Source organism: Dromiciops gliroides, chromosome X (genome assembly GCF_019393635.1).
Source record: "Dromiciops gliroides isolate mDroGli1 chromosome X, mDroGli1.pri, whole genome shotgun sequence".
NCBI lineage: Eukaryota > Metazoa > Chordata > Mammalia > Microbiotheria > Microbiotheriidae > Dromiciops > Dromiciops gliroides.
The window spans coordinates 78793990-78807083 of record NC_057867.1 but is presented as its reverse complement, the minus strand read 5'-3'; the positions used below and the strand labels follow the sequence as shown (position 1 = coordinate 78807083).

Here is a 13094-nt window from a genome sequence, read left to right as displayed (position 1 = left end):
ATCATGGAAATTTAAGAGGCTGATGAACTTGGCGGAGGGGGGGGTGACGCAGATTTCCTGAGGGGGGATCAATACAGGTAATGCCTGAGATAGAGAGTAAGCCAAGTCCTGAACTTCTTGAGAAAAAAGAGTGGATTTTTTTAGTTTGAATCATCCATTTGTTTAAACGTTTATTGAGTGCCTACTGTGTGCCCTGTGCTGGGCTATGAGAAGGAGGGAGATAAATAAGGCATGGTCTCTCCCTTCAGGTCCCTCCCAGTCTACATGACTATGAGGATCTGCATAATAAAGGATAATAAAACTAGGGCATGTAAATCTCTAAGGAAAAGAGCTTGCTGGGTAGTGGTTACAGTGAGAGGCTCAGGAAGTGGCAGTGGGGAGTCTCTTGGGCCCAGAGTGTCTGGCAGAGGATGAGCAGGAGCATGAAAGAAGCTACATCTAGTAATGGGGATGCAGCGTCTTCTGGAGGGAGCTGTGTTTCTGTGAGGACGAGATGACAGGCAGGAATGTGAGAGGAATAGAGCAGGTTTGCATAATGTCTCCAGGAACAGGAGTGAAGGAAATTGCCTGGCAACACAGTGAGACAGATAGGAAATGAATGAGGCAGCCATTTCCCAGCATCCTAGCTCCCTCTTCTGTTGCCTTTAAAAAGACTTCTGGCTTCCCGTTGCTCTCAGGGCCCTGCAGCTGTTGACTCCTTGTGGCTCTTGCTAATATGTGTGTGTGTGTGTGGGGGGGGCACTGCATTCACAAAAGCAGAATTGGGACGGATTGAAAACCAGGGTTTGAAGCAGAGACAGGGCTGAGACATTAGGGATAGCAGATAGACCAGCCACCAGATAAAGTGGGGACCCAAGCAGATCGTCAGCTGTCATAAAAGCCAGACCAAGGAGGTCCAACTTGGAAACTGATCTCAACCCCTAAGGCTTTCCTCTGCTTCATTGTTCCATAGCTTATTTCAATAGGTTCCAAATAGCAATCCTTCCTTTCTTTTTCCCCCCATCTACCAGCTGGGAATAACTGGGAAGGGGGCAGAGATATGCTGGTAAATGTTTAACAACCAGATTTCCAGAAGGAAACATGCACATGAGAAACTTTGAAGTTTCATCAGCATTATTAACATTTTCTCCATCACTTTCCTATATTTAGACATCTACAAAACAGTCAGACCCTGATTTCTTGTGTTTTTCAGTTTCCAAAATGCTCCCACTGAAAATTGAACAACCACAACCACTTTCCTGAGCCTATTCAAAAGCGTAGCTGGAGGTGGTGGAGATGAGGATCATGGAGTAAAGAAGTTTCTTTTTTTTTTTTTGAGAGGCAATGGGGGTTAAGTGACTTGCCCAGGGTCACACAGCTAGTAAGTATTAAGTGTCTGAGGCTGGCTTTGAACTCAGGTCCTCCTGAATCCAGGGCCAGTGCTTATCCACTGCACCACCTAGCTGCCCCCAAGAAGTTTCTTTTATTAATCTTGTTTTTATTGATATCTTTTGCTTCATTTCCAAATATATCCCTCCCTCATTGTCATTCCCTTATAAAAATAATTTTTAAAAAGAGGAGAAAAGTAATTCAGCTAAACCAACAATACAACAATGACACCTGAAGCAGATGCACAATTCTACACACCTATAGGTCCCCACACCTGCAGGTATATTTTCTTTGGTCTCTTTCTGGCCAAGCTTGGGAATTATAATTACATAAACTTCAGTTTCAGTTTTTGAATTGTTGCAGTCATCACATGGATTGTTTTCTTGGTTATGCTCACTTTAATCTGTATAGGTTAATATTCATCATTTTTTGAGCCACGGTGACATTCCACTACTATATGTTCAGCTCTTCCCCAATCAAGAAGTATCCACTTTGTGCTACTACAAAAAGGCTGCTGCGAATATGTCGTATTGGGAAATTTGTTTTCATCCTTGTGCAGTGGTATTTCCAGGTCCTGCAGGATCATATATAGCTTCTAGCTGCCTTCAGTGAGTTCCTCAGTAGATCTAGTTGTACTCCGCTGCAGGCCCTGAAAGAACCACCTGGCATGATTACTGAGATGTTAAAAAAGGGCCTTCTGGTATTGCCTCAGGGTAAATGGCCTGGTTTTTCAAAGAAGGAAGGGTAGAAGTCTATAAAACTATAGGCCAGTGAACTTGCCTTTAATACTTGACAAAACTCTGGAACAATATCAGAGGGATGGCTCTGATTTCAAGAGCATTTCAAGGGGAGGGAAGTGCAAAGAGGGAGTGAATGGAGCTTCATAAGAACAGGTCTTTTCAGGTGCACTTCATGGCCTCTTGGACTTTTAAGATAGATAGGTAAGGGGGAAACCTTACCTGGACATGATCTACCTAGATTTCAGCAAGATGTGGGATAAAGTCTCATGCTGTCTTTGTAGAAAGGATAGAGGGTTGTGGACTAGATGGTAGCACAGTCAAGTGGATTGGGAATTGATCAAATAATGTAATCCAAAGAGTAGTAATTGGTAGATCAGTGTCATGGTGGAGGGCGACAAGTGAAGTGCCTCAGGGGTCTGGCCTTGTCTTTATACACATTAGCATTTTACTAATGACTCTGATGATCACATTCATAGGTGGGATGTTTATCAAATTGGCATCAACACAAGTGTTCAGGGTAGAGGGATGGTTAATCTGTTTAGCTTGGAGAAGAGAAGATCTGGAGTGAGAAAGGGGATCTAATGACTATCTTCTGCTTGACCTCAAAGGCAGAACTAGGAACTGTAGGTAGAAGCTCCAGATGGGCCAACTGAGACGTAAGGGGAAACATCCCTAATGATCAGAGTCCTACAGATGTGAGTGGGTCAGGATCCCTTGATAGGATAGCATAGGATCCTTATGCTGGGGGTGACAACTTGTTAAAGCCTGAGCGCTCAATGACCTCTGAGGTCATTCCACTTAAATGACGGATTCTCTGCTATTGCAGCCATGGAGTCTTACTCAGCCCTACTCCTCTCTATCCAATCAGCTGCCACATTTTGTCCTTTCTACCTTCTTCCCATTCCTCCCCTTCTCAAACAACTTCATCACAGCTCTTGCTTGGCTTATCTCAATAGCCTCCTTCCCAGCTGGTCTCCCTGCTTGTCTCCAATCCATCCTCCACACAGGGGCAAAAAGGATATTCGTAAAGTTCAGACCTGACCGTGCTAATCATCTACTTTACAAGCATGGCTGCCTCCCTCCTGCCTTCGGAACAGGAGGCCCAGGAACATGGATGGGAAGAAAGCCAAACCACGCCATCTTTATTTTCACTAACCGCTACATGAAATGTAGCATTTCCTTCGATTCTGAATGGAGAAAGGATCCATTGATTCTGCTTAATTGCCAGAGGGGCCTGATACATCCCGAGGTCAAAATCCCAGCTCTTCTCTTGGGCATTTCAAGCCTTTCCCAGCGTGTGTGGCTCCAGCTGCCTGTACATCTCTACCTACGTCTGCTTTGCATCTTCCACCTACATGCCTTTGCTTTGCCTGGGGCCCCTGCAAGGAATACCCTCCCTCACTCCTGTCTCTTGTAATCCCTAGTGTCCCCCAAAGCTCAGCCCACGGTCCACTTACTTATATGAGGGTTTTTCCCTGCCCCCCCCCACCCCAACTGCTGTATTTTCCAGTATGTACTTAGACATGTCTTGTTTCTCCCTGTAACATGTAAGTACCTTGGAGGCAGAGACCTTTTCACTTTCTTCTTTGTATCCAGAGCCTGGTACATGGAAGTAAAAACAAAGATCTAGCTTTGCTCCCTTGATTGATCGATTCAGCAGTCTCTGGGTCCCCCTGCTGGGGAATGGAAGTACAGCAGGCATCCCTGTCATTGCGGCTAAAAGCAGATTGTCTATGTACTATGCCCAGACAATGACGTCATAGACTGTCTGAAAGACCAGAACCCTGATTAGTGAAATCGCGGCAAGGGCAGAGAGGCATCTTGGGCCCAGGGTCCACCTAGGATAGGTAGAGGCTATGTTGGAGATGAAGAAACAAAAGTGTGATCCAAAAGGTAGGGCAATCCGTCCCCCACATGTAGCAGAGGGGTGGCCTTGTGTGGCTCAAAAGGAGGCAGAAGAAATATCTTTCACCTCTTCTCCCCCACCCCATTCTGCTTTCTCCAAGGGAGACTTTCCTTCCCTCTGGGAGGGGAAGCAGCAGGGTGGGGCTGGAGGCTCTGCTCAGAGAGGGGGTACCAAGCTGTAGCTAGCTCCCTGGAATGTTAAGGGTTAAGCCATATCTAGGGGATGCAATCTTCAGGTTTTAAATAAACTTCTGATCGCTAATCATTAATGGCGAAGGGAAAACCCTGAGCTTCATATTTTAGGCTTGACTTGAACTCACACAATGAACTCACATAGTCAGTAGAAAAGAAACCCATTTATCTGAGTTGATAGCAAAATAGGAATCAGAGGAAGTCTACATAGGAGAGAACAATTATATTATATTATAAATGATATATTATATCATATTATAATATATTATATCATCTCATATTACATATTATCATATAATATCATATTATATATTATATTGAGTGAATGACCTCTCCCATTGGGAGTGAGGCAGTTCAGCCCAACTAATAGAGAAAGTGCTAGATCTCACCCAAGCTGGAGATGAGGGCATGATGGAGATTGCCAGAGTCCCATTTTCCCTAAAGTGTGTTTGGCATCCCCCAAAGCTACTGTAGAGCACAAAGAGACTCAAAAATTTGAAGAGACCAAAGCTCTCCTCTTTCCCATTTTTGTAAACTCCACCCAACTTCTCATGTAGGTGTGGAGTACTGATCTCTACGATTGAAGAGAGAGTCTCATACCAATGAGTTTTGGGACTCAGATTACACCAGAATCCCAGAGTAACTATGAAGTATTGATAGTCAAAGACTCAGAAATTATTTGGACAGCTTTATAGTCATTTAAAGCCAAGGGGGTTAAATGTTGTTGTTGGTTCCCCATGATCCCATTTGGGACTTCCTTGGCAGAGATACTGGAATCGTTCACCATTTCCTTCTCCAGCTCACATTACAGATGAGGAAACTGAGGCAAACCAGGTTCAGTGACTTGCTCAGGATCACACAGCTGGTAAGTGTCTGAAGCTAGATTTTAACTCAGGAAGATGAGTCTTCCTGACTCCAGGCCTGGCATTCTATCTAGGAAGTCAGACTTACCGGAAAGTTAGAATTTCATCTGATCATTCCCACTCTCTCACATCCAATGTCTCCCTATTTACTGACTCCTTCCTGTCTGTGTATCAAGTTCCTCTGACTCTTCCCACTCCAGTCTGGCTCCATTTGCCCCTGTGGATTCTCCAGGTAGCTTGAGGAGTTCTGGAGTATTTCAATTCTAATGGCATTGACTCAAGCTCCCACTGGTTGTGTTGCCCTTACTGTTAGATGCCAGTGAGTGACTAGCACCTCACTTCCAATTAACCACTTAACATCAATTAGCTTTTACAAAAGGCATATTTCCCTGGAAGATACAACAGAAACAAAAGTATACACATTTCACCCCAGCAACATGGGGCACACTCCATTGATCCCACCACAATCTCTGGAAAGAGTGGGCTCACTCAGCACAATTTCTACAGAGCCTTGACCCTACCGAGTTCATGTTGTTGTTATCCTATCTAAATTAGTATCACATAGACTTACTCTTGTCAGCAATACAATGGTCCAAGATAGTTCCAAAGGACTCATGATGGAAAATGTTCTTCAAATTCAGAAAAAAAGAACTATGGAATCTAGATGCAGATTGAACCATACTATTTCTATTTTTTGTTGTTTTTCTTTTTTGAGGTTTTTCCTTTTTGCTCTGATTCTTCTTTCACAGCATGACTAATGCAGAAATATGTTTGACGTGATTGTACATATATAATCTATATCGAACTGCTTACTGTCTTGGGGAGGGAGAAAAATTTGAAACTAGAAATCTTATTAAAACAAATGTTGAAAACTGTAAATATAACTAGGAAATAATAAAATACTTTTAGGGAAAAAATTAGTATCACTGCCAACTGAAAGTCTTTGTTTCAACCAGTGAAGGCCTGAAGGTTGCTCCTGAAGAGCATTCCTTGCTCCTAGGGGCATCAATGCTGAGCTGGCTACAGAACCCAGACATTGGGACACCAAGCTACCTGGACCCTTCAAACTCCTGAGTTTAGGATTTCCAATCCCTTCACCTAAACCAGAAAAGAATAAATAGAAAAAATAAAAAGCTAGAGGGTCATTTCCCTGGACCATGTATAGGCCTCAGAGGGAAGAAGGCTTCCCCCCTTCCAGCATTATCATTTCCCAGACATTGTTACCAAAGGAGTTGAACCAAGAAAGAGGGAAGAAGAGGATAATGAAAATGAAAATGCCTCTAGCTTCAGTTCCATAAGTGCAGCTCATCAAAGAAGCTTCTCCTAACCATGTAGTTAGCTGTCTAAAACCACTTGCATAATGGCTGGCCAGATTTCATGATCTTTCCAAAGCGCTTCCATTACGTGTCATCATGATTATCCTAGAAACAGATTCTCCCACATGGAGAATTCCTGTCAGCTAAGCATGCCAAAGAGCCACTTGGTGGGCCTGGAGTCAGAAAGACTCATCTTCCTGAGTTTAAATCTGGCCTCAGACACTTCTTAGCTGTGTGACCCTGGGCAAGTCACTTCACCCTGTTTGCCTCGGTCTCCTCATCTGTCAAATAAGCTGGAAAAGGAAATGGCCAACCACTCCAGGATCTCTGCCAAGAAAACCCCCAATGGGGTCAGGAAGAGTCAGATCCAACTGAAATGACTGATTAACAACAACGAGCATGCTGGTACACTCTGTACATGTGGTAGTCCTCAGTTACACCTAAAAGCATGTCCAAGTTTCCCCTTCCTTACTAAGTCTTCACTTCCCCCTTCCATTCTCTCAGGGCCTAATTCTCTCCTCTCTTACTGCCACAGTTCCCTAAGCACTAACCTGCTCTCTCTTCACTGCCAATTCCAATGACCTTTTCCCTCTTCTCCTTCTCCTTGATGTCTTTGCATATCTTCTGTTCCTTTCCTTTCCATGACATTGCACTCACCTGCTTCTCCTCCCTCATGGGCTCATAGACTGAGATCTGCAAAGGACCTTAGAGGTCAATTAGTCTTCTTCATTTTACAGATGAAGAAACTGATGTCTAGAAAGGCTAAGTGACCTGCCCAGAGTCAGACACAAACAATAAGTGATGGAGCTAGGATTTGAATTTAGACTCTATGAGTCCAAATCCAGTGTTCTTTCCACCATACCACACCAACACCTATTTAATTACTTCTTCTCAAGTCTCTTTCAGTGATTCAATGTCTTCCTCCTGTCACTTGGGTTTTCCTCAAGGCTCTGTCATTACCATGATTTCAACTGTCACCTCTACAGAGATTTCTAAATTAATGTGTCTCCCTGGAACTCTAGTGTCTAATTTCTAATTTCTTGGTTGACACATTCACCTGGATATCCCACTAACACTTCAATCTCAATATTTCCAAAACTGAAGTCAATACCTTCCTCCCTAAATTTGCTCCTCCTCTCAGACTCCCTTTCTGTTGAGAGCACCAGCATCTTCATGGTCACTTTTGCTCAAAACATTGGAATTATCTTTGAATTTTTCCTTTTCTTCTCCCTTCCCCACTCAAATCCAGTCAGCTTGCGAATATTGTAGAATCCCTATACATACCAGCTTCTATCTGTTCACCTATCTCCACTCATGACCACTGCCCCCTCCTCCCTTCCCTCATATCAGATTTTTATTACCCTCAGAGGCTCATAAATTTTGGAGTCTGAAGACATCTTTGGAATCATCTATCCCAACCTTTTTATTTTATTGGATATGTGACTTCAAGCAAATCCCTTAACCTTTTTCAACTGAACTGCTATAATTGGGAATCAATTGATAAATGACTGAAGAAGCTGTGTTATATGATTGTAGTGGAATGGTCTTGTGCTATAGGAAATGACAAACAGGATGATCCCAGAAAAACCTGGAAAGACTCATATGAACTGATGTATAGTGAAGTGAGCAGAACCGGGAGGACATTGTGCATAGTGACAGCAGTATTGTTCGATGAGCAACTGTGAATGACTTAACTATTCTCAGCAGTGCAATGATCCAAGACAATCCCAAGAAACTAATGAGGAAGCTTACTATCCACCCCTGTAGAAAGAACTGAAAAAAAAAAGAGCACTTGTGGATTGTACACATATAACATATATCAGATTGGTTGCTGTCTTATGGAGGGGGGAGGAAAGGGAGGGAGGGAGAAAAATTTGGAACTCTAAATCTTATGAAAATGAATGTTGAAAACTACCCTTACATGTAACTGGAAAAAAATAAAATAAATGCTTGTTGCAAAGGCAAAAAAAAAGAGAGAGGAAAAAAAAAAAAGAATTGTGCATACCCTTTGTTCCAGCAATACCAACGCTAGGTTTATATCCCAAAGACATCCCCCAAAAGAGAAAAAAACCTATTTGTACAAAAATATTTATAGCAGGTCTTTTTGTGGTGGCTAAGAATGGGAAATCAAAAGAATGTCCATTGATTGGGGAATGGCTAAACAAGCTGTGGTATATGATGATGATGGAATATTATTGTGCTCTAAGAAATGACAAACAAGATGATTTCAGAAAGGCCTGGGAAGACTCATATAAACTGATGTATTGTGAAGGGAGCAGAACTAAGAGAACCTTGTGCACAGCGACAGCCATATTGTTTAAGGAAGAACTGTGAAAGACTTGACTATTATCAACAATACAATGATCCAAGAGAATCCCAAAGGACTAAGCATACTATCCACCTCCAAAGAAAGGACTGATATCGATGGAACATAGACTGAAGCAGGCTAGTTTTACCTTAATTTTTTTCTTTTATTTAAGTTTTATTGAATAAAATGACTAATATGGTCATGTTTTCCATAATTGTACATATATAACTTCTATCTGATTGCTTACTGTCTCAGTGAGGGGGAAGGGGAGGGAGGGAAGGAGGGATCAAATTTGAAACTCAAAACTTTAAATAAAAATGTCTGTCTCTTGTCTGGTCATGAACTCTTCCCATAGCCATAGTTATGACAGGTAAAATTTTTCACACTCCCCTAATTTGCTTATGATATCACCTTTTATGTCTAAATTATGTACCTATTTTTTAATTCTTTTGTTTTTTTGGCGGGGCAATGAGGGTTAAGTGACTTGCCCAGGGTCACACAGCTAGTAAGTGTCAAGTGTCTGAAGCCCGATTTGAACTCAGGTCCTCCTGACTCCAGGGCCAGCACTTTATCCACTGCGCTACTGAGCTGCCCCAATTATGTACCCATTTTGACTCTGTCTTGGTATATGGTGTGAGATATTAGTGTGTGCCTCGTTTCTACTATACTGTTTTCCAGTTTTCCCAGCAGTTTTTACTGTTTACTCTTGGTTTTAGATAGATACTACTTATCATTATAAGAAAAGTTCTGTTTATTTCCATGCTTTCTAGTATTTTAAATAGGAATGGGTGTTATATTTTGCCAAAAACTATTTCTGGGGTGAAGGTAGGTGGCGCAGTGGATAAAGCATTGGCCCTGGATTCAAGAGGACCTGAGTTCAAATCTGACCTCAGACACTTGACACTTACTAGCTGTGTGACCGAGGGGCAGCTAGGTGGTGCAGTGGATAGAGCACTGGCCCTGGAGTCAGGAGGACCTGAGTTCAAATCCAGCCTCAGACACTTAACACTTACTAGCTGTGTGACCCTGGGCAAGTCACTTAACCCCCATTGCCCCACAAAAACCCCCAAACCCCAAAACCCCCCCAAACTATTTCTGAATCTATTGATATAATCATATAGTTTTTGTTGGTTCTGTTAATGATATGGTCAATTATACTTATAGTTTTCCTAATAGTGAACCCTGCATTCCTGGCATAAATTCCACCTGGCCATAGTGTATGATATATTGCTATAATCTCCTTGCATATATTTTATTTAGAACTTTTGCACTGATATTCATTAGAGGAATTGGTCTTTGGTTCTCTTTCTCTGTTTTTTGCTATCTCTGGTTTAGATATTGAATATATTATTATTAGAATATATGCTATATATATGTATAGAATATATTATTAGACATTGAATATTAGATATTTGTGTTGTAGAAGGACTCCTTTGGTTGGTAGGACTCCTTTACTGATTTTTTAAACCAGTTTATGTAATGTCAGAATTAATTTTCTTTAAATGTTCAATAGAATATGTTTCTAAATCCACCTGGTCCTAGGGATTTTTTCTTTGGGAGCTCATTTATGACTTATTTAATTTATTTTTTGAAGATTGGGTTAAGTATTTTATTTCCCCTTCTGTTTATCTGGGCAATTTATATTTTTGTAAATACTCATTTCATTCAGATTTTTCGTTGTATTGGCATATAGTTGGGAAAAATATATCCTAACAATGGTTTTAATTTCATCTTTCTTAGTTTTACATTCACTTTTTTCACTTTGACCTGTAGCCTTTCTTCCCCAAGATGAGGACTCTCACCTGTTGGCTCCTTTGTCTCCTAGTCAGGAGCAATAAGATTTCACTTTCCAGGAGTTCTCTTGGAAGGAATTCAACCTCTGTCATCAGGTATTGAACCAAAGCAGTCTCCCTACAGGTTTCACTGAGCTCCCCATTCTTTCCTCTCTGCAAAGCCATTCATTCAAGAGCATAGTTCCCCTGCTGTTCTAGCTTCAATTCTAGCACGTAACAAAACGAGTTTATTTCTCCTTGATATTCTGATATTCCAGATGTTCATTTCATTGCAGCTAGTATGCCTGTCACCTCGACTTTGAATGGAAAGCTTTCTCTTCCCAGAGTCACTTATTAGTTCATCTGCATCCTTCACTGCCTTGCTATGACACCTGGTGTGTTTTGCTCAGGGCTACTTGCTTGCTGTAGGCAATTTGCTCTCATGGGCTACAGAAAGTAATGAGATCTGAGCTACGGAAGAAACAAGAGGAGTCACAGGCTCTCACACAAAACATCTTACCACTGTATTGCAGAATGGGATGTACTTTGCAGACTTACAGGTTGTTTTGTCTTCTGCAGCATTTAAAAAATATATTTCCCAACATCAAATTTGAAGAGTGTTTTGTAATCTCAGTAGCAGGGTTCTTATCCCCTGTATTTCTGCCTTTGATTCTTGAGTCAAACATATTGGCAGTGTCATGAATTGATTGACAACATTTTTTCCCGTTATTAATAATGTCTTTCCTTTTTCTTTATTCTGTACTTATAAGGAGAAAGACCTGTAGATATTATGTGAGTGTATGGATACTAAATTGGTTTTCTCGGGGCCATTTGGTGAGGAACATTTGGCAGAAATGGATTGATTCAAATACAGTAGTTGGTATAATTAGTTTTACATTAAAATGTTTCTATTTGTAGAGGTCTTGGGAGGGTGAAGGGGGGGGAACAAAGCCCAGATGGCCCTTAGAGTAACACTTTGATTCCGAAAATAAATTATCATCCCATTTTTAGAAACCTGTTTTTCAGGGCCTAAAGGTCCCCAACAGGGAACCAGGAGAACTGAAAGTGTGGCTCAGCTCTTCCACTAACTTTATTTGTGTCCTTGAGTGAATCATTTGCAAACCTCTCAGGTTCCTCATGTATAAAAATGATTCTATATTAAACAAGTGAATGAAAAACTTGGCCACTCAAAGAGCATTGATTAAGCACCTACTATGGGACAAGAAATGTTAGGGATACAAAGAAAGGCAAAAAGGCTGTCCCCACCCTTCAGGAGCTCCCATATAATGGGGGAAACAATATGCAAACAGCTGTGTATGCCAGCTAGCTACAGGGTTATGTTATCCATAGCTTTCCTTCCAAGGAGCAAGCGTCTGTTCATTTCATTGTTACAGTCACTGTCTACAGTGATCTTTGAGCCTAAGAACACAAAATCTGACATTGCTTCTATTTCTTCTCCTCCAATTTGCCAGGAAGGGATGGTACCAATTGCCAAGATCTTCATTTTTTGGATGTTAAGCTTCAAGCCAGCTTTTTATACTTTTATACTCTCCTCTTTCACCCTCATCAAGAGGCTTCTTCATTCCTCCTCACTTTTGTCATCAGAATGGTGTCATCTGTCTATCTGAGCTTGTTTATATTAATTCCAGCTTCTGATTCATCCAGCCTGGCAGTTCACATGATGTACTTTGCATATAAGTTAAAGAAATAAGATTGACCTCCTTTTCCCTTCTTAAACCAATCAGTTGTTCCATGTTCAGTTCTAACTGTTGCTTCTTGGCCACATACATAGTTAGTAGAAGGAAACCTCAGAGAAAAGGCCTCCTGTATAAGCCAGAAGGCAAAGGTCAGAAGGGAGAGCATTCCAGCCAAGAGGATCAGCTAGTGAAAAGGCACACAGTTGGGACACGGAAATTCATGTATGAGAAACAAGCCAGTGACACTGGAACATTCGGTATATATGATTTCCATTGAGAAAATGCTATTCCTCTCAAATCTTGAACCATTTTACAACACCTAGGACTTTCTTTGGCTACGAGAACATTCTTTTCTGCTTCTTCGGTAGCTGGGGCTGTTGAGGGGGTGGGTGGTGCCATAAACCTTTAAACCCACTAAAATATTGCTTAGGGAAGAATGTGGCCCTGAGTAATTGGTTACTGAGAGCGCCAGTTCCAGCCAACAAGTCCCCTAGGATCCCACCCAGACATCATGTTTTGTGACGCTTCCTTCTTTTTCCCTCTAAAGGGCCAGATGGTCATGTGACCAGGTACAGTTTGGAGTGGCTGCTGAAGAATAGCTACGAAGGGCAGAAGCAGACTGTCCAGCCTAGAATTTTGTGGAATTCAGAGATCTACCGGCAGGCCCAGGTACAGCCTGTAGACTTCCAGAGCTTTTTGGAGACCAAGGATGGCCTGAAGGAGTTTCTGCAAAACTTCCTGCTCTATGGAATTGCATTTGTAGAGAATGTCCCTCCAACTCGAGAGGATACAGAAAAGTTGGCGGGCAGAATCAGTTTGATCAGGTAAACATTAGCAGGACCTAGCCAGCATCCAGTTTCTCGATTCCACCATGATTAATTTGCAGAAATCACCTATTCTCATGCATAAATTCAAAATATCATGTGGCAGTAT

The 13094-nt window shown here is 41.8% G+C and overlaps 1 protein-coding gene across 1 annotated transcript in view; it reads left to right on the top strand.

The window, feature by feature from the left end:
* TMLHE (trimethyllysine hydroxylase, epsilon) overlaps positions 1-13094 on the top strand; it is a 100172-nt gene that overhangs the window by 71873 nt on the left and 15205 nt on the right. The window contains exon 4 of the mRNA XM_043974224.1: positions 12709-12985. Coding sequence (XP_043830159.1) covers positions 12709-12985 — 277 coding nt within the window. The remainder of the gene's footprint in view (positions 1-12708; positions 12986-13094) is intronic.